This window comes from Oncorhynchus mykiss, chromosome 18 (assembly GCF_013265735.2).
Source record: "Oncorhynchus mykiss isolate Arlee chromosome 18, USDA_OmykA_1.1, whole genome shotgun sequence".
Lineage (NCBI taxonomy): Eukaryota > Metazoa > Chordata > Actinopteri > Salmoniformes > Salmonidae > Oncorhynchus > Oncorhynchus mykiss.
In genome coordinates this window covers 50,275,634-50,300,740 of record NC_048582.1, presented here as the reverse complement: position 1 = coordinate 50,300,740, position 25,107 = coordinate 50,275,634, and the positions used below count along the sequence as shown (strand labels likewise).

Here is a 25,107-nt window from a genome sequence, read left to right as displayed (position 1 = left end):
TGTTGGATGTTTTACATTTTATCTTCTAGTCGTAATGTGTTTGTTGTTTACTGTCTGTATCAGTGAAAGCACAGGGATTGTAGATGTCTTACCTTTTAGTTATCAGCGTTCATGGTATGGCTGCTGCACTAGTATCTTATTGGTTGTACTATGACTTCCCACACAGGACAGTTGGTAGACTTTATTAATCAGTACTTGCTTTTTGCACACTACAGCATGCAGTCTTTCAACAGATGCTGCTTCTTTGCGTTATTGGCAGTAGCCTTTTTGGTCATACTGTGTACATTCATATTCAGATATTCACATCAACGTAGGAAGGTTGCCTTCTCTATTTCCTTCTGGTTCGACTACATGAAGCAGAATTAATTTGTAGGAGCGTTGACTGAACACCCATAGATTTCACAATAAACCCCTGCTCAGTATATTGACAGAGAATTGGAACAGATAGATTATGTTGGGGGGCTTAGCTTAGAATGATCCCCAGTGGTGGTTGATCCTGTGGGAATAGTGGGATTGGAAATAGCCTTGCCTGTCTGGAAGAGATAGGCCACTGTATGTGTTCAAGAAACACAGTGACTCTGCTGTGGCGATATGTGTTGTGACAACAACACTTACAACAGTCACCTACAGTCCTGTATGACGGGGTCACGGGGAGATGTCCATATGGTTGGGTTACTTCCTCATTAGTCTGTGAAGTAGACTAAGGCCTTTATTCATAATAGGTTCTTTAATTAGAATAGCGGTTCCTGGTAGTTGTTGTGGTGAAAAGGGCTCCTCTGACAGGAGGTGCTGGGTTCAACCCTCCGGAACTTCACCAGTTGTCATCACAACTTCACTGGGACTTAAATACACGTCTGGCTCTGTTTCGATATGCTGTTGTGTTACAGTCTCTCTATCCTAGACAAGTACAGCCATGTCTATTGGACTTTCAGGTAGCCTAAATCATGCATAGATATCCATGAGACATTTGCACAGAAATCGATCTTCATCCTATGTGGTTCACCTTCCCCAAGTCCCTCTCCCCCTCCTCTCCTCTCCCCCTCCTCCCCTCCTCTCCTCCCCTCTCCTCTCCTTTTCCCCACCTCTCCTTTTCCCCTCCACCCCCCCTCTCCTCCTCTTCCCCTCCCCCCTCTCCTCTTCCCTGTCTCCCCCCTCCCCTCATCCTCTCCTGTCCCCCTCTTCCCCCCTCCTCTCCTCTCCCCCTTCTCCCCTCTCCCGCTCCTCCCCCATCCTCTCCTCTCCCCCTCCCATAATAGAGAAGAGAAGAGCGAATTAACACTCACTGGGCTGGTATCTGGTTGATCAGATTTTCATTGAAAAATCTGAATCTCCCACATTGATTAGGACATAATTAGTTGATCATGGACTGGAAGGAGAGGAGGGAGAGAAGGATGGATGGACTGAAGGGCATTCAGGCTCAACCACTGGAATCTCATGAATGCTAAATTGAGTTTTAGTTGTCTCATTCTGTTTCCAACACAGAAAAACTCACTCAGGTAAACACCACACACACACAAAACCATATTGATGTGTGTGATAGTCGATATTCATATTTTGTTTTTTACTGCCTGTACTGTAAGGTTGCAAAACCCCGTTGCCTGACCCGGGGGACACCATGGTAGGACGGTTAACTGGCTTGTGTAATGATAAAGCTGTCTGGCTAGCCAAACTATACAAAAAGCTATGCTCATAGTATGACACGTGTGTAAGGTCAAGGGAAGGAGTAGTAACAGTGTGGTTTGATTTCATAATCATCTAATCCCTGACAACTACCTGCCCTGTCATGATCTGTCATTCTTAGTGTGTGTGTTTGTTTAGTTGATTAGGATCCCCATTAGATACTGCACATGCAGCAGCTACTCTTCCTGGGCTCCACACAAAACGTACAAATACATGACAAAGTACAGAACAGGTGTAGACAAGAACAACATAAGATATTATATCCAATTCAAATAAGAGTTATATATTGGAAACAAAGAGAAAAAGAAAAATACTATACACACTTCATATCTACATTAAAGTAGATCTAGAGGACCTTGAAGACCTTGTTTTTGCCTGTGTAACCTCTGGTGACAGATCATTCCATGATGACATGGCTCTATACAGAACTGAGCGACACATTACATCTGTTTTTGGTTTGGGTGCACTGAAGAAACCCGTAGTGGCCTGTCTGGTGGGGTGTGTTTGTCTGTTTGAAGTGTATGCAAATAGATTATACAAGTGGTTAGGTATTTTCAACACACAAATGTTTCTTTAGAAGAGAAGTAGACAATTTGTCCTCAACCATGAAAGACTATGATGCATGTTGTTAATGTTAGTAGTGTCTGTGCGGTTAAAGACGTGCTGCTTTGTTTTGAGTCAGCTGCAGCTTTGCTAGGTCTTTCTTTACTGCACCTGACTATATTACCAGACAGGAATCAAGATGGGAAACGATCAGAGCCTGAATATCTTAGTACAGTTTATTCTTGTGTCAAAAACAAAGCAGACATGCCCTTCCCCATCTTCACAACAACTTTGTCAATATGGCTTGACCATGATAACTGACCATCCAATGTTACTCCTAGGAGTTCAGCTGCTTCCCCTTGTTCAATGGTCACACCCTTTACACATATCTCCAGTAGAGGTTTAGGTCTACGAGAATACTTTGAACCAAATGCAATGCTTTTGGTTTTAGAGGTATTTAAGACCAGTTTATTGATAATTACCAGTTCTGACACTGACCTTAACTCATTGCATATTTCTTTATTTCACCTTTATTTAACCAGGTAGGCCAGTTGAGAACAAGTTCTCATTTACAACTGAGACCTGGCCAAGATAAAGCAAAGTACTGCGACACAAACAACAACAGAGTTACACATGGAATAAACAAGCGTACAGTCAATAACACAATAGAGACAAAATAAAGGCCATAGCAGCAAAGTAATTGCAATTTAGCAAATCAACACTGGAGTGATAGATGTGCAGATGATGATGTGCAAATAGAAATACTGGTGAGCAGAATAGTAAATAAAAACAATATGGGGATGAGGTAGGTAGATTGGATGCACTATTTACAGATGGGCTGTGTACAGCTGCAGCGATCGGTTAGCTGCTCAGATAGCCGATGTTTAAAGTTAGTGAGGGAAATATAATACTCCAGCTTCAGAGATTTATGCAATTCGTTCCAGTCAGAGGCAGCAGAGAGCTGGAAGGAAAGGCAGCCAAAGGAGGTTATGACTTTGGGGATGACCAGTGAGATATACCTGCTGTTGTTATCATGACCAGTGAGCTGAGATAAGGCGGAGCTTTACCTAACATAGACTTATAGATGACCTGGAGCTAGTGGGTCTGACGACGAATATGTAGCAAGGGACAGCCGACTAGAGCATACAGGTTGCAGTGGTGGGTGGTATATGGGGCTTTGGTGACAAAATGGATGGCTCTGTGATAGACTGCATCCAGTTTGCTGAGTAGAGTATTGGAGGCTATCTTGTAAATGACATCGCCAAAGTCGAGGATCGGTAGGATAGTCAGTTTTACGAGGGTATGTTTGGTGGCATGAGTGAAGGAAGCTTTGTTGCGAAATAGGAAGATGATTCTCGATTTCATTTTGGATTGGAGATGTTTAATATGAGTCTGGAAGGAGAGTTTACAGTCTAGCCAGACACCTAGGTATTTGTATTTGTCCACATATTCTAAGTCAGAACCGTCCAGAGTAGTGATGTTAGTCGGGCGGGCAGGTGCAGGCAGCGATCTGTTGAAGAGCATGCATTTGGTTTTACTAGCATTTAAGAGCAGTTGAAGGCCATGGAAGGAGTGTTGTATGGCATTGAAGCTCATTTGGAGGTTTAGTTAACAGAGTGTCCAAAGAAGGGCCAGATGTATACAGAATGGTGTCGTCTGCATAGAGGTGGATCAGGGAATCACCCGCAGCATTGATATATACAGAGAAAAGAGTCGGGCCGAGAATTGAACCGTGTGGCTCCCCCATAGAGACTGCCAGCGGTCCGGACAACAGGCCCTCTGATTTGACACACTGAACTCTACCTGAGAAGTAGTTGGTGAACCAGGCGAGGCAGTCATTTGAGAAACCAAGGCTGTTGAGTCTGCCGATAAGAATACAGTGATTGACAGAGTCGAAAGCCTTGGCCAGGTCGATGAAGACGGCTGCACAGTACTGTATTTTATCAATGGCGGTTATGATATCGTTTAGTACCTTGATCGTGGCTGAGGTGCACCCGTGACCAGCTCGGAAACTGGATTGCACAGCGGAGAAGGTACGTGGGATTCAAAATGGTCGGTGAGCTTTCGAAGACTTTAGAAAGGCAGGGCAGGATGGATATAGGTCTATAAGAGTTTGGGTCTAGAGTGTCACCCCTTTGAAGAGCGGGATGACCGCGGCAGCTTTCCAGTCTTTAGGGATCTTGGATGATATGAAAGAGAGGTTGAACAGACTGGTAATAGGGGTAGCAAAAATTGCAGTGGATAATTTTAGAAGGAGAGGGTCCAGATTGTCAAGCCCAGCTGATTTGTACGGGTCCAGGTTTTGCAGCTCTTTCAGAACATCTGCTATCTGGATTTTGGTGAAGGAGAAGGTGGGAGGCTTGGGAAAGTAGCTGGGGGGTGCAGAGCTGTTGGCCGGGGTTGAGATAGCCAGGAGGAAAGCATGGCCAGCCGTAAAGAAATGCTTATTGAAATTCTTGATTATCTTAGATTTATCGGCGGTGACCTAGCCTTAGTGCAGTGGGCAGCTGGGAGGAGGTGCTCTTATTCTCCATGGACTTTACAGTGTCCCAAAACCTTTTGGAGTTAGAGCTACAGGATGCAACTTTCTGTTTGAAAAAGCTAGCCTTTGCTTTCCTGACTGACTGCATGTATTGTTTCCTGACTTCCCTGAAAAGTTGCATATCGGGGGGACTATTCAATGCTAGTGCAGTCCGCCACAGGATGTTTTTGTGCTGGTCAAGGGCAGTCAGGTCTGGAGTGAATCAAGGGCTATATCTGTTCTTAGTTCTACATTTTTTGAAAGGGGCATGCTTATTTAAGATGGTGAGGAAATTACTTTTAAAGAACAACCAGGCATCCTCGACTGACGGGATGAGGTCAATATCCTTCCAGGATACCCCAGCCAGGTCGATTAGAATGGCCTGCTCGCAAAAGTGTTTTAGGGAGCGTTAGACAGTGATGAGACTCTCAGTGAACTTACTGTCTGTAGGTGCTGATGTGTGGAGTGTGCAATCATCAGCCTACATAGTCATTTTAGCTTCTTGTAAGACAAGTGGCAAATCATTTGTAAAAATAGAAAAGAGCAGCGGCCCAAGGCAACTGCCCTGACGGACACCACACTGCACATATCTGATGTTAAACAAGCTTCCATTGAAGAATACTCTGAGTTCTATTGGAACTGTGTGTGTGTGTGTGGTGTGTGGTGTGTGTGTGTGTGTGTGTGTGTGTTCCACTGTATGTGACACCTGCCCCACCTCTCTCTCCTGTAGGTGTGATGAGTGTTGTCTGTGCTACCACTTTGGCTGTCTGGACCCTCCCCTGAAGAAGTCTCCCAAGCAGACAGGATATGGCTGGATCTGCCAGGAGTGTGACACTTCCTCCTCCAAGGTGTGTGTGTGGGCACACAGGGTGGTGGTGGTGACATCTTCTTTTGGCTTATTCTGACGCCATCACATTATTGAAGCAGCAGTTAAACAGCTGAATTTGAACCTACAACACATCTTACAAGGACATCTATAGTTCTATGAGTATTAAGGATCGATGGGAGAGAAGCACGTGTTTGAAGTGGTAAGAAACTAGTGTTGACAACAGCCATGACTTCACTTAAATTCCCCGATCTGCTTCCCGGGCTGTGGTATCTCTGTGAGCGACAGGGTGAAGTTCGTATGACATGACAGCAGAAGCACGCGTCTGTCTTTTTTACCTTGAAACCGAACCTGACAGCCGGCCAAAATGGCCGCTACCATCACCAGTGTCCTCATAGTTGCTCCATTGTCATATATTTTCATTTGAAATGTCCCTAACTGAAAATGGCAAGTCCCACCAGAAGGGCTTTTTTTTATTATTTTCCTCTATCTGCATTTGAAATAATGTTTTTCTTATTGAATTACAGTGTAATCAAGGGTAGCGTGCGGCAGCTTGTGAACCTAATTAAGTTGATAAATGTAAAGCACATTTCAATTTCTCCGGGAAAGGTCAGCCTGTCCTATTGGCTCTATGTGCGTGGAAAATGGGGGTTAATTGATGTTGCAGAAGGAGGAAGAGAAACATAAAAGCCTGAGGCATACTGAAAACGCTGCATGCTGGGAATGATACGTTAAATTACAGGCAAAATGTAAAGGTTAAAGCTCAGTTAAAATGTTAGATAGCAGCGTTAGTGGAGGGTTACAATGTTAGATAGCAGAGTTAGTGGAGGGTTAAAATGTTAGATAGCAGAGTTAGTGGAGGATTAAAATGGTAGATAGCAGAGTTAGTGGAGGGTTAAAATGTTAGATAGCAGAGTTACTGGAGGGTTAAAATGTTAGATAGCAGAGTTACTGGAGGGTTAAAATGTTAGATAGCAGCGTTAGTGGAGGGTTACAATGTTAGATATCAGAGTTAGTGGAGGGTTAAAATGGTAGATAGCAGAGTTAGTGGAGGATTAAAATGTTAGCTAGCAGAGTTAGTGGAGGATTAAAATGTTAGCTAGCAGAGTTAGTGGAGGGTTAAAATGTTAGATAGCAGAGTTACTGGAGGGTTAAAATGTTAGATAGCAGAGTTAGTGGAGGGTTAAAATGTTATATAGCAGAGTTACTGGAGGGTTAAAATGTTAGATAGCAGCGTTAGTGGAGGGTTACAATGTTAGCTAGCAGAGTTAGTGGAGGGTTACAATGTTAGCTAGCAGAGTTACTGGAGGGTTAAAATGTTAGCTAGCAGAGTTACTGGAGGGTTAAAATGTTAGATAGCAGAGTTAGTGGAGGGTTACAATGTTAGCTAGCAGAGTTAGTGGAGGGTTAAAATGTTAGATAGCAGAGTTAGTGGAGGGTTAAAATGTTAGATAGCAGCGTTAGTGGAGGGTTACAATGTTAGATATCAGAGTTAGTGGAGGGTTAAAATGTTAGATAGCAGAGTTAGTGGAGGATTAAAATGTTAGCTAGCAGAGTTAGTGGAGGGTTAAAATGTTAGATAGCAGAGTTACTGGAGGGTTAAAATGTTAGATAGCAGAGTTACTGGAGGGTTAAAATGTTAGATATCAGAGTTAGTGGAGGGTTAAAATGTTAGATAGCAGAGTTACTGGAGGGTTAAAATGTTAGATAGCAGAGTTACTGGAGGGTTAAAATGTTAGATAGCAGAGTTAGTGGAGGGTTAATGTTAGATATCAGAGTTAGTGGAGGGTTAAAATGTTAGATAGCAGAGTTAGTGGAGGGTTAAAATGTTAGATAGCAGAGTTAGTGGAGGGTTAAAATGTTAGATAGCAGTTAGTGGAGGATTAAAATGTTAGAGAGCAGAGTTAGTGGAGGGTTAAAATGTTAGATAGCAGAGTTAGTGGAGGGTTAAAATGTTAGATAGCAGAGTTAGTGGAGGGTTAAAATGTTATAGAGCAGAGTTAGTGGAGGGTTAAAATGTTAGATAGCAGAGTTAGTGGAGGGTTAAAATGTTAGATAGCAGTTAGTGGAGGATTAAAATGTTAGATAGCAGAGTTACTGGAGGGTTAATGTTAGATAGCAGAGTTAGTGGAGGGTTAATGTTAGATAGCAGAGTTAGTGGAGGGTTAAAATGTTAGATAGCAGAGTTAGTGGAGGGTTAAAATGGTAGATAGCAGCGTTAGTGGAGGGTTAAAATGGTAGATAGCAGCATTAGTGGAGGGTTACAATGTTAGATAGCAGCATTAGTGGAGGGTTACAATGTTAGATAGCAGAGTTAGTGGAGGGTTAAAATGTTAGATAGCAGAGTTAGTGGAGGGTTAAAATTGTAGATAGCAGAGTTAGTGGAGGGTTACAATGGTAGATAGCAGAGTTAGTGGAGGGTTAATGTTAGATAGCAGAGTTAGTGGAGGGTTAAAATGTTAGATAGCAGAGTTAGTGGAGGGTTAAAATGTTAGCAGCGTTAGTGGAGGGTTACAATGGTAGATAGCAGCATTAGTGGAGGGTTAAAATGGTAGATAGCAGCGTTAGTGGAGGGTTACAATGTTAGATAGCAGAGTTAGTGGAGGGTTACAATGTTAGATAGCAGAGTTAGTGGAGGGTTACAATGTTAGATAGCAGAGTTAGTGGAGGGTTAAAATGTTAGATAGCAGAGTAAGTGGAGGGTTAAAATGGTAGATTGCAGCGTTAGTGGAGGGTTAAAATGTTAGATAGCAGAGTTAGTGGAGGGTTAAAATGTTAGATAGCAGAGTTAGTGGAGGGTTAAAATGTTAGATAGCAGAGTTAGTGGAGGGTTAAAATGTTAGATAGCAGAGTTAGTGGAGGGTTACAATGGTAGATAGCAGAGTTAGTGGAGGGTTACAATGGTAGATAGCAGAGTTAGTGGAGGGTTAAAATGGTAGATAGCAGAGTTAGTTGAGGGTTAAAATGGTAGATAGCAGAGTTAGTGGAGGGTTACAATGTTAGATAGCAGAGTTACTGGAGGGTTAAAATGTTAGATAGCAGAGTTAGTGGAGGGTTACAATGTTAGATAGCAGAGTTAGTGGAGGGTTACAATGTTAGATAGCAGAGTTAGTGGAGGGTTACAATGTTAGATAGCAGAGTTAGTGGAGGGTTACAATGTTAGATAGCAGAGTTAGTGGAGGGTTAAAATGTTAGATAGCAGAGTAAGTGGAGGGTTAAAATGGTAGATTGCAGCGTTAGTGGAGGGTTAAAATGTTAGATAGCAGAGTTAGTGGAGGGTTAAAATGTTAGATAGCAGAGTTAGTGGAGGGTTAAAATGTTAGATAGCAGAGTTAGTGGAGGGTTAAAATGTTAGATAGCAGAGTTAGTGGAGGGTTACAATGGTAGATAGCAGAGTTAGTGGAGGGTTACAATGGTAGATAGCAGAGTTAGTGGAGGGTTAAAATGGTAGATAGCAGAGTTAGTTGAGGGTTAAAATGGTAGATAGCAGAGTTAGTGGAGGGTTACAATGTTAGATAGCAGAGTTAGTGGAGGGTTAAAATGTTAGATAGTAGAGTTAGTGGAGGGTTAAAATGTTAGATAGCAGAGTTAGTGGAGGGTTACAATGGTAGATAGCAGAGTTAGTGGAGGGTTAAAATGGTAGATAGCAGAGTTAGTTGAGGGTTAAAATGTTAGATAGCAGAGTTAGTGGAGGGTTAAAATGTTAGATAGCAGAGTTAGTGGAGGGTTACAATGGTAGATAGCAGAGTTAGTGGAGGGTTAAAATGTTAGATAGCAGAGTTAGTGGAGGGTTAAAATGTTATAGAGCAGAGTTAGTGGAGGGTTAAGATGGTAGATAGCAGAGTTAGTGGAGGGTTAAAATGTTAGATAGCAGAGTTAGTGGAGGGTTAAAATGTTATAGAGCAGAGTTAGTGGAGGGTTAAGATGGTAGATAGCAGAGTTAGTGGAGGGTTAAAATGTTATAGAGCAGAGTTAGTGGAGGGTTAAAATGGTAGATAGCAGCGTTAGTGGAGGGTTAAAATGGTAGATAGCAGAGTTCAAATGTTTGCGGACTGTGAATGTAAAATGTTAGGTAGCTGACTGGAGACTTGTCGTTGTTGTAAAGCGTGTTGCTATAGCGCTGTTGGGAAGGGTTCATGAAGATGCATCGGTGTACATGATCAACAACTATCCTGTTTCTGCCCAACATTAAAGTCCTGTATGTTTGCATATTTATATTGTTCTCATAGCTGTCTTGTTCAAGCAGTGCCATGCTGGTTCAGAAAGAGATAATACACATTAATGTAACCCAAATAGTTTCTACAAAGCATAAATGGAGAGGAAGCTTATTTCCATACATAGAGCTGAACTCTGATAATAAAGAGCCCTATGGAGAACATTAGTCGCTATAATATTCTGCCTGTGTCTACTGCTCTGCCTGTGTCTACTGCCTGTGTCTACTGCTCTGCCGGTGTCTACTGCCTGTTCCTACTGCTCTGCCTCTGTCTACTGCTCTGCCTCTGTCTACTGCTCTGTCTGTGTCTACTGTCTGTGTCTACTGCTCTGTCTGTGTCTACTGCTCTGTCTGTGTCTACTGCTCTGCCTGTGTCTACTGCCTGTGTCTACTGCTCTGCCTGTGTCTACTGCCTGTGTCTGCTGCTCTGCCTGTGTCTACTGCCTGTGTCTGCTGCTCTGCCTGTGTCTACTGCTCTGCCTGTGTCTACTGCTCTGCCGGTGTCTACTGCCTGTTCCTACTGCTCTGCCTCTGTCTACTGCTCTGTCTGTGTCTACTGTCTGTGTCTACTGCTCTGTCTGTGTCTACTGCTCTGCCTGTGTCTACTGCCTGTGTCTACTGCTCTGCCTGTGTCTACTGCTCTGTCTGTCTACTGCTCTGCCTGTGTCTACTGCCTGTGTTTGCTGCTCTGCCTGTCTACTGCTCTGCCTGTGTCTACTGCTCTGCCTGTGTCTACTGCCTGTGTCTACTGCCTGTGTCTACTGCTCTGCCTGTGTGTACTGCCTGTGTCTACTGCTCTGCCTGTGTCTACTGCTCTGCCTGTGTCTACTGCTCTGCCTGTGTCTACTGCTCTGTCTGTGTCTACTGCTCTGCCTGTGTCTACTGCACTGCCTGTGTCTACTGCTCTGTCTGTGTCTACTGCTCTGTCTGTGTCTACTGCTCTGTCTGTCTACTGCTCTGCCTGTGTCTACTGCTCTGCCTGTGTCTACTGCTCTGCCTACTGCTCTGCCTGTGTCTACTGCTCTGCCTGTGTCCACTGCTCTGCCTGTGTCCACTGCTCTGCCTACTGCTCTGCCTGTGTCTACTGCTCTGCCTGTGTCTACTGCTCTGCCTGTGTCTACTGCTCTGCCTACTGCTCTGCCTGTGTCTACTGCTCTGCCTGTGTCTACTGCTCTGCCTGTGTCCACTGCTCTGCCTACTGCTCTGCCTGTGTCTACTGCTCTGCCTGTGTCTACTGCTCTGTAAGTAGTTAGTTAATGTAACCCAAATAGTTTCTACAAAGCATAAATGGAGAGGAAGCTTATTTCCATACATAGAGCTGAACTCTGATAATAAAGAGCCCTATGGAGAACATTAGTCGCTATAATATACTGTCTGTGTCTACTGCTCTGCCTGTGTCTACTGCTCTGCCTGTGTCTACTGCTCTGCCTGTGTCTACTGCCTGTGTCTACTGCCTGTTCCTACTGCTCTGCCTCTGTCTACTGCTCTGCCTGTGTCTACTGCCTGTGTCTACTGCTCTGCCTGTGTCTACTGCTCTGCCTGTGTCTACTGCCTGTGTCTACTGCTCTGCCGGTGTCTACTACCTGTTCCTACTGCTCTGCCTCTGTCTACTGCTCTGTCTGTGTCTACTGTCTGTGTCTACTGCTCTGTCTGTGTCTACTGCTCTGTCTGTGTCTACTGCTCTGCCTGTGTCTACTGCTCTGCCGGTGTCTACTACCTGTTCCTACTGCTCTGCCTCTGTCTACTGCTCTGCCTCTGTCTACTGCTCTGTCTGTGTCTACTGTCTGTGTCTACTGCTCTGTCTGTGTCTACTGCTCTGTCTGTGTCTACTGCTCTGCCTGTGTCTACTGCCTGTGTCTACTGCTCTGCCTGTGTCTACTGCCTGTGTCTACTGCTCTGTCTGTGTCTACTGCTCTGTCTGTGTCTACTGCTCTGCCTGTGTCTACTGCCTGTGTCTACTGCTCTGCCTGTGTCTACTGCTCTGCCTGTGTCTACTGCTCTGCCTGTGTCTACTGCTCTGCCTGTGTCTACTGCCTGTGTCTACTGCTCTGCCTATGTCTACTGCCTGTGTCTGCTGCTCTGCCTGTGTCTACTGCCTGTGTCTGCTGCTCTGCCTGTGTCTACTGCTCTGCCTGTGTCTACTGCCTGTGTCTACTGCTCTGCCGGTGTCTACTGCCTGTTCCTACTGCTCTGCCTCTGTCTTCTGCTCTGCCTCTGTCTACTGCTCTGTCTGTGTCTACTGTCTGTGTCTACTGCTCTGTCTGTGTCTACTGCTCTGTCTGTGTCTACTGCTCTGCCTGTGTCTACTGCCTGTGTCTACTGCTCTGCCTGTGTCTACTGCTCTGTCTGTCTACTGCTCTGCCTGTGTCTACTGCTCTGCCTGTGTCTACTGCCTGTGTCTACTGCTCTGCCTGTGTCTACTGCCTGTGTCTGCTGCTCTGCCTGTGTCTACTGCCTGTGTCTGCTGCTCTGCCTGTGTCTACTGCTCTGCCTGTCTACTGCTCTGCCTGTGTCTACTGCTCTGCCTGTGTCTACTGCTCTGCCTGTGTCTACTGCCTGTGTCTACTGCTCTGCCTGTGTCTACTGCCTGTGTCTACTGCCTGTGTCTACTGCTCTGCCTGTGTGTACTGCCTGTGTCTACTGCTCTGCCGGTGTCTACTGCCTGTTCCTACTGCTCTGCCTCTGTCTACTGCTCTGCCTCTGTCTACTGCTCTGTCTGTGTCTACTGCTCTGTCTGTGTCTACTGCTCTGCCTGTGTCTACTGCCTGTGTCTACTGCTCTGCCTGTGTCTACTGCCTGTGTCTACTGCTCTGCCTGTGTCTACTGCCTGTGTCTACTGCCTGTGTCTACTGCTCTGCCTGTGTGTACTGCCTGTGTCTACTGCTCTGCCGGTGTCTACTGCCTGTTCCTACTGCTCTGCCTCTGTCTACTGCTCTGTCTGTGTCTACTGCTCTGTCTGTGTCTACTGCTCTGCCTGTGTCTACTGCCTGTGTCTACTGCTCTGCCTGTGTCTACTGCCTGTGTCTGCTGCTCTGCCTGTGTCTACTGCCTGTGTCTGCTGCTCTGCCTGTGTCTACTGCTCTGCCTGTGTCTACTGCCTGTGTCTACTGCGCTGCCGGTGTCTACTGCCTGTTCCTACTGCTCTGCCTCTGTCTACTGCTCTGCCTCTGTCTACTGCTCTGTCTGTGTCTACTGTCTGTGTCTACTGCTCTGTCTGTGTCTACTGCTCTGTCTGTGTCTACTGCTCTGCCTGTGTCTACTGCCTGTGTCTACTGCTCTGCCTGTGTCTACTGCTCTGTCTGTCTACTGCTCTGCCTGTGTCTACTGCCTGTGTTTGCTGCTCTGCCTGTCTACTGCTCTGCCTGTGTCTACTGCTCTGCCTGTGTCTACTGCCTGTGTCTACTGCTCTGCCTGTGTCTACTGCCTGTGTCTACTGCCTGTGTCTACTGCCTGTGTCTACTGCTCTGCCTGTGTGTACTGCCTGTGTCTACTGCTCTGCCTGTGTCTACTGCTCTGCCTGTGTCTACTGCTCTGCCTGTGTCTACTGCTCTGTCTGTGTCTACTGCTCTGCCTGTGTCTACTGCACTGCCTGTGTCTACTGCTCTGTCTGTGTCTACTGCTCTGTCTGTGTCTACTGCTCTGTCTGTCTACTGCTCTGCCTGTGTCTACTGCTCTGCCTGTGTCTACTGCTCTGCCTACTGCTCTGCCTGTGTCCACTGCTCTGCCTGTGTCCACTGCTCTGCCTACTGCTCTGCCTGTGTCTACTGCTCTGCCTGTGTCTACTGCTCTGCCTGTGTCTACTGCTCTGCCTACTGCTCTGCCTGTGTCTACTGCTCTGCCTGTGTCTACTGCTCTGCCTGTGTCCACTGCTCTGCCTACTGCTCTGCCTGTGTCTACTGCTCTGCCTGTGTCTACTGCTCTGCCTGTGTCTACTGCTCTGCCTGTGTCCACTGCTCTGCCTACTGCTCTGCCTGTGTCTACTGCTCTGCCTGTGTCCACTGCTCTGCCTACTGCTCTGCCTGTGTCTACTGCTCTGCCTGTGTCTACTGCTCTGCCTGTGTCTACTGCTCTGCCTGTTTCCACTGCTCTGCCTACTGCTCTGCCTGTGTCTACTGCTCTGCCTGTGTCTACTGCTCTAGTGTAAATAGTATTAGTCAAAGGGGAGAAGACCGACTCCTGCTGTTAGTGTGTGTGGAGTGTGTTGATCTGAACAGAGGCTGTGGGAGGACACACACTCACTGGAAGAAGCACACAAACACACACAAACAATGGAAAGGAGATTTTCAAGGTTGGTAGGTGGGAAAGAAGGGAATGGAAAGGGAAGGGGGGCACACAGGGATTAAACAAGTCTCTTATTAAAAGTGCTGCTGGAGAGAGAGAGAGAGAGAGAGAGAGAGAGAGAGAGAGAGAGAGAGAGAGAGAGAGAGAGAGAGAGAGAGAGAGAGAGAGAGAGAGAGAGAGAGAGAGAGAGAGAGAGAGAGAGAGAGAGAGAGAGAGAGAGAGAGAGAGAGAGAGAGAGAGAGAGAGAGAGAGAGAGAGAGAGAGAGAGAGAGAGAGAGAGAGAGAGAGAGAGAGAGAGAGAGAGAGACCCCCAGGACCAGACCCAATCCTCTTTAATCACCCCCGTGCAACACACACTGGAACAAGCAAAACACATACACAACCAGGCAAACACACACTAAAATACTTGGCCTGCACACACTCAGCATCTCTTACATGAACATACTGTCACACACAGACACATCCATCTGATATAGACACACACACCCATCTGGTATAGACACATCCATCTGATATAGCACACACACACACTTGCCCTCTCTCTCGTTACACACACTTCTGAAATCGTTTCATCCCCCCGGAGTATCTTGTCCTCATCCTCCCCTTCCCTCCCTCCCAACTCTCTCTATATCACTGTGTAAACCTTGGCAGTGGCGGCTCCCTCTCTGTGCCCCAAGGCAGATAACAGCAGGGTTGAGGAGTAGGGGGTTAGTAGAGGGGACTTTTACTCTGCTCCTCTTCAGCAGACAATAGTGGAGTTAGTAGAGGGGACTTTTACTCCTCTTCAGCAGACAATAGTGGAGTTAGTAGAGGGGACTTTTACTCCTCTTCAGCAGACAATAGTGGAGTTAGTGTTTGTCAAAACATCTCACAATCATTACGTACATTCAGCTTGTTTGTACAAATACCACAATGTCCTATTTTTGATAAATGGTACACAAACGGTTCAAAAACCTTCCAATGTGTTTTAAGGTTTTACGGCAGTAATAGACGGAAGTGGAAGTGCGTGTTGGAGATAATTTCCTCGACTTTGCACTCTGGGAGATGAGAGTAGTATTTAAGGAAAGTTATTCTATAATATGGAGCTTGTAAATGCCAAGCCGTTGCGGCCTGCTGCGAAATCGCTTGTGCCTGTGGGATAGCAATGTTGCTTTAAATGCCAACTTTAAGTGCAACTGAATCGTACCTGACCAAACATCTCAACGGTGATTTACCTGTGAGAGGAGAGGAGCTAGTGGGTGTGGGTGGGTGGGTCACACAGAGCTGTGTCAGCCTGTTGGTCTGACAGTGGGGGAGGATGAACAGAACGTGCTGCAACGTGGATGATGATTTGTGTCCGTCCCCACCCTGGCTGAGTGGAAGGAACATAGTTAAGGAAGGAAGAGAAGGAAAGACAGTTGGGAGGTAGGTTGTCAGCGAGGACACTGGTGCCAGCGAGTGAGTCAAAGTAAATTGGATGTAAGTTGAGGTAACACAATATGAAGCTTGATTAAGCTTGAAATAGTCAATGAACTTTTAAACTTATTTTGTTTTTGTGTGACCAACAAATATTTGTGTTACAGTGCAGTGTGCCCTGTTCATGCCTTCACCGTCCTTTTGCCTGTGAACCGTTTGTCTGGTCCAAACATTGGGTTGAAGTAGTACAGCAGCAAGATTTCACTTGATGATGAGTCTGGTCCATGATATTGTGGAGCCCACATGTAGTCACTCTGTCTACCTTCCATCCATCAATCCTCTCTCTTTGTTTCAGAGTGTTTCTCTCTCTCTCTCTAAAGGTCACAGTAAATAAGGTTCTGCCTCGGAGCTCTTGATTAATTCTGAAATCTCCGAGGATGATTTGTCTGTTTCGATTATAACATGGAATGCGTTATGAGTGGTCTTTTCCTGCGTCGCCATCGTTCTACGGTTGCATGTAGGAATGCGCTCGTTGGTGTCGGCAGTCGCACACATTTCTGTTTGTGTGTGTGTGAGCGCGGCTAGGACAGGGTAATAAAAGTCTTTATTAGACAGCCAGGAGTTCATTACAGAGGCTCTGTTTCTCCCTGCCTGCCTGGCTTAGATAAACCTGTGGCCTGACCAAGGCCAGATCCCTCCTGACATCCCTGCCTCCCCCATCACTCCAGGTCCTGGCCCAATAGATCCCAGTATTAAACTGACAGTCTTACCGTAACATACAGATGGCCTTTAATTCCAGAGCCCGTTACTTGGCAGCCACGGTGCCGGGAGGGGCTTGTTTACAGCTTTATTTCTACCCCGCATCGTGGCCGTGTCTCTACCGGCCGGCCTGCTCTCTATCTAGACGCCTCTGTAATGTATTGGGCCTGGAGATGAGGAGAGGCGGTGGAGGGCTTTGAAATGCCAGCAGCTTCAAGTTGCCCAGGCAGCAGTTAAAGCAGTTGGAACGCTCTACAGCGGATGGACGGAGGGTTAGTGTGTGGGCAGAGCTTCTTTAGATACACTTGGGACTTTTCTTGTCATCAAAAGACTTCTAACTGTCCATGAAAGAGTGATGATTTTGTCCTTTTTTTTTTTTTTACCAAGAAATGACCAAGTTCAAAATGGCGTAATTTGTTTGTAGCGTGACCTTGAAGTTCAACACCACTTGTGTGTTTAAAGTCGCCAACGTTGGTGGTTTCGTGCGCGTGCGTTACTGTGTTTCATTTGATGGTATGAGCCGTTAATGAGTCAGACCTGCTCTAGTGTTTTGTCCTTGTTTACTGGGGTTTACAATTAATGTGCTTTTTGATGCAGTTTCTCAGGAATTCTAAATGGCGGCCTATTCTCTATGTGGGCCCTGGTCGAACAGATTCATCTGTAGGGAATAGGGTACCATTTGGGATGCACACTAAGTGTTTTGTAATTGTTTACAGGGTTGCAGTTAATGTGCGTTTGGATGTTGTTTTGATGTTCTACCCGATTCGGAGGACGATTACCTTCTACACGCGGCGCCATCAATCAGGAGGCTTTGCGCTTGACCTGTGAAGGTAGCTAATTAAGTTAGCCTAATTAACTTAATGACTTGTCACACACCGCTGGCTTTACTAGAGGAGAGGGAATTGAAAGAAAAATAGGAATCATTACTCATCAGATGGAATGACATTTATAACGCTCACGTCTGATATGAGAGATGGGGGAGACAATGTTTCACCAACTAACATCAGATCAGGTTTTATCTCAGAAAAATAAAAACATTTCAGTTAGTATTGTACTGATTTTTCTATTGACAATCCTTTCCCACTCAGTTTGAATTTCAACCTATTTGTTTTTTGAGGCCAGGAAGGAGCTGGTACGATGTACATTACTGTCGGTTTTACAGTTTAGTGATGTTATATATATGCAGGCCTCAGCCACTACTCTGAGAGCACTTGATTCAGTGTATCATGCAGCCCTCAGGTTCATTACAAATCAGAAACGTCTAACACATCATTGTGATCTCTACAGCGCTGTTGGCTGGTCGTCATTGACCTTGTGTAGGCTTAAACACTGGTATACACTGATTTATAAGGCCGTATTGTAGACTTAAACACTGGTATACACTGATTTCTAAGGCCATGTTGGGTAAAATGCCATTTTATCTCTGTTCTTTTTTAGTCAGGTCAGTAAATATATATAAATTACGGTCCCATTCTGATTTGCTTCTAACATACCAAAAATTAGAACAGGACATGGTAGAAATAGTTTTAGTTACTTAGCAACGTGGTCCTGGAATTCTCTCCTGAACTTTTCAAAATGTGGTGATCTAGTTTTGTTGGTGGAGTTTAAACACTTGATCGATGTATATATCATAGAAGAGTGTAATTGTTTTTAGGCCAGCTGTTTTTAGTCAGGATGTTTGTGTTTTTAATATACAATGTTTTTTGTTGTACTGTTTGTGTGTTTATAGTTTTGTTTATTGTTGTGTTAGTGTATTGTTGTTTTGTCTGAAACGTTGTTCCCCCTGCTGCTATTGGACCAGGTCTCTCTTGGAAAAGAGATGTTATCTCAATGAGGAAAACCTGTCAAATAAAATAGTTTGTTCCAGCATAGTTGAAGACAAGAATCCCTGTACTAGTGTGTGATCCCTACACTATTCAATATTCCCTCCGTAAGGACACCTGCATGCCTGAAAGACTTACCAGATCAATAACAAGCCACTCCTTCTCAATCCAACCAAAGCATGATGAACTCATAAACGGAGGTTGTGTTTCACATACGGCCCAAGTTTAACCACAGTTTAGTGTGATTTAAAGGCTAGAGGGGATGGCTAAACTCGACCGTGGGGACTGCCGTATCAGCGGTCCGCGGCCCAGGGTGGCCGAGTAGGCTGGGAGAGAGGCTGAACTGAAGACGGAGGGAAAATCAATGACCAGACGTCACCTCCATCACTTTAACTAAGCCACCACGGGCCTCCGGCCGCCCCTCTCAGGGGCCAATTTGCAGAAAGTAAACAGCATTGTGTGATCTGTGATTGCTGTTCTGCTGGGGTCCCATGTGACCACCGCCATAGGAGCATTACTCAGGAGCCAAGTAATAACCCTGTTACATGGTGGCCACTTCACTACTGGGACCCCTACAGTACAATACCTGCTGTATGGCCATGAATTAATAGACTCTCAGACTGGAGCAGACCATGAAGATATGATGAAAATGGGACTACGCCACCACTCCCTGAAATGTGCTGAGGCGGCATAATGACCCTGTTACATGGTGGCAACTCAGAACCAGCTCCACTACATACTGGATGTGTACTCAGCTCCCAGGACCAGCTCCACTACATACTGGATGTGTACTCAGCTCCCAGGACCACCTCCACTGCATACTGGATGTGTACTCAGCTCCCAGGACCACCTCCACTGCATACTGGATGTGTACTCAGCTCCCAGGACCACCTCCACTACATACTGGATGTGTACTCAGCTCCCAGGACCACATCCACTACATACTGGATGTGTACTCAGCTCCCAGGACCAGCTACACTACATACTGGATGTGTACTCAGCTCCCAGGACCAGCTCCACTACATACTGGATGTGTACTCAGCTCCCAGGACCAGCTACACTACATCCTGGATGTGTACTCAGCTCCCAGGACCAGCTCCACTACATCCTGGATGTGTACTCAGCTCCCAGGACCAGCTCCACTACATACTGGATGTGTACTCAGCTCCCAGGACCACCTCCACTGCATACTGGATGTGTACTCAGCTCCCAGGACCACCTCCACTGCATACTGGATGTGTACTCAGCTCCCAGGACCACCTCCACTACATACTGGATGTGTACTCAGCTCCCAGGACCCGCTCCACTACATACTGGATGTGTACTCAGCTCCCAGGACCAGCTACACTACATCCTGGATGTGTACTCAGCTCCCAGGACCAGCTCCACTACATACTGGATGTGTACTCAGCTCCCAGGACCCGCTCCACTGCATACTGGATGTGTACTCAGCTCCCAGGACCAGCTCCACTACATCCTGGATGTGTACTCAGCTCCCAGGACCAGCTCCACTACATACTGGATGTGTACTCAGCTCCCAGGACCAGCTCCACTACATACTGGATGTGTACTCAGCTCCCAGGACCAGCTCCACTACATACTGGATGTGTACTCAGCTCCCAGGACCACCTCCACTACATACTGGATGTGTACTCAGCTCCCAGGACCCGCTCCACTGCATACTGGATGTGTACTCAGCTCCCAGGACCAGCTCCACTACATCCTGGATGTGTACTCAGCTCCCAGGACCACCTCCACTACATACTGGATGTGTACTCAGCTCCCAGGACCAGCTCCACTACATCCTGGATGTGTACTCAGCTCCCAGGACCAGCTCCACTACATACTGGATGTGTACTCAGCTCCCAGGACCAGCTCCACTACATACTGGATGTGTACTCAGCTCCCAGGACCAGCTCCACTACATCCTGGATGTGTACTCAGCTCCCAGGACCACCTCCACTACATACTGGATGTGTACTCAGCTCCCAGGACCACCTCCACTACATACTGGATGTGTACTCAGTCCCCAGGACCATCTCCACTACATACTGGATGTGTACTCAGCTCCCAGGACCAGCTGCACTACATACTGGATGTGTACTCAGCTCCCAGGACCCGCTCCACTGCATACTGGATGTGTACTCAGCTCCCAGGACCAGCTCCACTACATCCTGGATGTGTACTCAGCTCCCAGGACCAGCTCCACTACATCCTGGATGTGTACTCAGCTCCCAGGACCAGCTCCACTACATACTGGATGTGTACTCAGCTCCCAGGACCACCTCCACTACATACTGGATGTGTACTCAGCTCCCAGGACCACCTACACTACATCCTGGATGTGTACTCTATGAAGACTGTGGGAGCAGCAGACACAAAGACAGAAAAGATTGCACATGCCACCACTCTCTGAGACCTGCTGATGCAGCTTATAACCTCTTTGCGATGCCGTTTTGTTGTTGGTGGAAGTAAAGCAATGGTCTTAGGGCATTAGGTGAGTTCAGCTCATCTTTTGATAATGGCCTTTTTCAAACGTGGCCAGATTTAATTGCAAGTGAAAATCAAAAACAAACATTTTGTGGCTACAACATTTATGACCAGGACACGTAAAGGTCAAGTAGGAACAATCACCAGTGTTTGGGCTCAGCATCTTGCATGTGGCTGAGCAAATACAGTCTTGCGACTGTGGCGGGCCGGGCGCAGTGCACGCTGACGCGGTCGCCAGGTGTACAGTGTTTCCTCTGACACATTGGTGCGGCTGACTTCCAAGTTAAGCAAGCAGTGTGTCAAGAAGCAGTGTGGCGGGGTCATGTTTCGGAGGACGCACGGCTCTCGACCTTCGCCTCTCCCGAGTCCGTACGGCAGTTGCAGCTACCAATTGGATATCACGAAATTGGGGAGAAAAATGGGTTAAAAACTCAAATAAAAGACAAAGTGTGGAGGAATTGGTTTGGAGAAAAAGTTATGTCAACCCTCCAGATGACAAGAAGACTGCAGGAGAATAGCTAGAGTCTCTCCCTACTTCTCTCCCTCCCTTCCTCCCAGCATCTCTCTCTCTCCCTCTTTCCCAAGCATCTCTCTCTATCTCTCTGTCCCCTCTTCTCTCTCGCGCTCTCCTTCTCTCCCTCCCTTCCTCCCAGCACCTCTCCCAAGTATCTCTCTCTGTCTCTCTCTCTCTCCCCCCTTCTCTCTCCTTCTTTCCCTCCCTTCCTCCCAGCATCTCACCCTCTCTCTCCCAAGTATCTCTCTCTCTCTGTCTCTCTCTCTCCCCCTTCTCTCTCCCCCTTCTCTCTCCTTCTCTCTCCCCCCTTCTCTCTCCTTCTCTCTCCCCCTTCTCTCTCCTTCTCTCCCTCGCTCCCTCTCCAGCATCTGTAGCTTCCCAGACAGACAATGCATTATTAATAGAGCTAACTTATCAGCAACACAAAGGTGACATTGAGTATCCCTATGTACACACACCTGATGTTGATGCAACTAAGGTCCATTGGCTAGATCTAACTGGGCCTCTTGTGTATTTCATTACATTTCTTCAAATTACTTTGAGTTTGATGGCTGTTTGTCCAACGTAGTTTAAATGGAATTGTTTTAAATGGGGAGGGGGTCTACCTTGGGTGGAGGAGTGTGTCCCATCAATGCCATAAATCACACTAATGGGGATCAGGGGAGAGAGAGAGAGGGCCTCCTGTATACTGTATCTTCCCCTTTATAAAATTCTGTATTGTACTCTCATGTTATAATATAATAGTCTAGAGAGAGAGAGACTGTACTCTCATGTCCATAATATAATAGTCTAGAGAGAGAGACTGTACTCTCATGTCCATAATATAATAGTCTAGAGAGAGAGAGAGACTGTACTCTCATGTCCATAATATAATAGTCTAGAGAGAGAGAGACTGTACTCTCCTGTCCATAATATAATAGTCTAGAGAGAGAGACTGTACTCTCATGTCCATAATATAATAGTCTAGAGAGAGAGACTGTACTCTCCTGTCCATAATATAATAGTCTAGAGAGAGAGAGACTGTACTCTCATGTCCATAATATAATAGTCTAGAGAGAGAGAGTGAGACTGTACTCTCATGTCCATAATATAATAGTCTAGAGAGAGAGAGTGAGACTGTACTCTCCTGTCCATAATATAATAGTCTAGAGAGAGAGACTGTACTCTCCTGTCCATAATATAATAGTTTAGAGAGAGAGAGAGAGAGACTGTACTCTCATGTCCATAATATAATAGTCTAGAGAGAGAGAGAGACTGTACTCTCCTGTCCATAATATAATAGTCTAGAGAGAGAGACTGTACTCTCATGTCCATAATATAATAGTCTAGAGAGAGAGACTGTACTCTCCTGTCCATAATATAATAGTCTAGAGAGAGAGAGACTGTACTCTCATGTCCATAATATAATAGTCTAGAGAGAGAGAGAGACTGTACTCTCATGTCCATAATATAATAGTTTAGAGAGAGAGAGAGAGAGACTGTACTCTCATGTCCATAATATAATAGTCTAGAGAGAGAGACTGTACTCTCATGTCCATAATATAATAGTCTAGAGAGAGAGAGAGACTGTACTCTCATGTCCATAATATAATAGTCTAGAGAGAGAGAGAGACTGTACTCTCATGTCCATAATATAATAGTCTAGAGAGAGAGACTGTACTCTCATGTCCATAATATAATAGTCTAGAGAGAGAGACTGTACTCTCATGTCCATAATATAATAGTCTAGAGAGAGAGAGAGACTGTACTCTCATGTCCATAATATAATAGTCTAGAGAGAGAGAGAGAGAGACTGTACTCTCATGTCCATAATATAATAGTCTAGAGAGAGAGACTGTACTCTCATGTCCATAATATAATAGTCTAGAGAGAGAGACTGTACTCTCATGTCCATAATATAATAGTCTAGAGAGAGAGACTGTACTCTCATGTCCATAATATAATAGTCTAGAGAGAGAGACTGTACTCTCATGTCCATAATATAATAGTCTAGAGAGAGAGAGACTGTACTCTCATGTCCATAATATAATAGTCTAGAGAGAGAGAGAGACTGTACTCTCATGTCCATAATATAATAGTCTAGAGAGAGAGAGAGACTGTACTCTCATGTCCATAATATAATAGTCTAGAGAGAGAGACTGTACTCTCATGTCCATAATATAATAGTCTAGAGAGAGAGACTGTACTCTCATGTCCATAATATAATAGTCTAGAGAGAGAGAGAGACTGTACTCTCATGTCCATAATATAATAGTCTAGAGAGAGAGAGACTGTACTCTCCTGTCCATAATATAATAGTCTAGAGAGAGAGACTGTACTCTCATGTCCATAATATAATAGTCAAGAGAGAGAGAGACTGTACTCTCATGTCCATAATATAATAGTCTAGAGAGAGAGAGAGACTGTACTCTCCTGTCCATAATATAATAGTCTAGAGAGAGAGACTGTACTCTCATGTCCATAATATAATAGTCTAGAGAGAGAGAGACTGTACTCTCATGTCCATAATATAATAGTCTAGAGAGAGAGAGTGAGACTGTACTCTCCTGTCCATAATATAATAGTCTAGAGAGAGAGAGACTGTACTCTCATGTCCATAATATAATAGTCAAGAGAGAGAGAGACTGTACTCTCATGTCCATAATATAATAGTCTAGAGAGAGAGAGAGACTGTACTCTCATGTCCATAATATAATAGTCTAGAGAGAGAGAGAGAGAGACTGTACTCTCATGTCCATAATATAATAGTCTAGAGAGAGAGACTGTACTCTCATGTCCATAATATAATAGTCTAGAGAGAGAGAGAGAGACTGTACTCTCATGTCCATAATATAATAGTCTAGAGAGAGAGAGAGACTGTACTCTCATGTCCATAATATAATAGTCTAGAGAGAGAGAGACTGTACTCTCATGTCCATAATATAATAGTCTAGAGAGAGAGAGACTGTACTCTCATGTCCATAATATAATAGTCTAGAGAGAGAGAGAGACTGTACTCTCATGTCCATAATATAATAGTCTAGAGAGAGAGACTGTACTCTCATGTCCATAATATAATAGTCTAGAGAGAGAGACTGTACTCTCATGTCCATAATATAATAGTCTAGAGAGAGAGACTGTACTCTCATGTCCATAATATAATAGTCAAGAGAGAGAGAGACTGTACTCTCATGTCCATAATATAATAGTCTAGAGAGAGAGAGACTGTACTCTCATGTCCATAATATAATAGTCAAGAGAGAGAGAGACTGTACTCTCATGTCCATAATATAATAGTCTAGAGAGAGAGAGACTGTACTCTCATGTCCATAATATAATAGTCTAGAGAGAGAGACTGTACTCTCATGTCTATAATATAATAGTCTAGAGAGAGAGAGAGAGAGAGAGAGAGACTGTACTCTCATGCCTATAATATAATAGTCTAGAGAGAGAGAGAGAGACTGTACTCTCATGTCCATAATATAATAGTCTAGAGAGAGAGACTGTACTCTTATGTCCATAATATAATAGTCTAGAGGGAGAGAGAGACTGTACTCTCATGTCCATAATATAATAGTCTAGAGAGAGAGACTGTACTCTCATGTCCATAATATAATAGTCTAGAGAGAGAGAGAGACTGTACTCTCATGTCCATAATATAATAGTCTAGAGAGAGAGAGAGACTGTACTCTCATGTCCATAATATAATAGTCTAGAGAGAGAGAGAGACTATACGCTCATGTCCATAATATAATAGTCTAGAGAGAGAGACTGTACTCTCATGTCCATAATATAATAGTCTAGAGAGAGAGACTGTACTCTCCTGTCCATAATATAATAGTCTAGAGAGAGAGACTGTACTCTCATGTCCATAATATAAGTCTAGAGAGAGAGACTGTACTCTCATGTCCATAATATAATAGTCTAGAGAGAGAGAGAGACTGTACTCTCCTGTCCATAATATAATAGTCTAGAGAGAGAGAGAGACTGTACTCTCATGTCTATAATATAATAGTCTAGAGAGAGAGAGAGAGAGACTGTACTCTCATGTCCATAATATAATAGTCTAGAGAGAGAGAGACT

The 25,107-nt window shown here is 45.1% G+C and overlaps 1 protein-coding gene across 8 annotated transcripts in view; it reads left to right on the top strand.

The window, feature by feature from the left end:
- LOC110496438 (PHD finger protein 14) overlaps positions 1 to 25,107 on the top strand; it is a 103,112-nt gene that overhangs the window by 58,392 nt on the left and 19,613 nt on the right. For all 8 annotated transcript variants that reach the window (XM_036953025.1, XM_036953024.1, XM_021572346.2 and 5 more), the window contains one exon: positions 5,475 to 5,592. In XM_036953025.1, the coding sequence (XP_036808920.1) occupies positions 5,475 to 5,592 (118 nt within the window). The remainder of the gene's footprint in view (positions 1 to 5,474; positions 5,593 to 25,107) is intronic.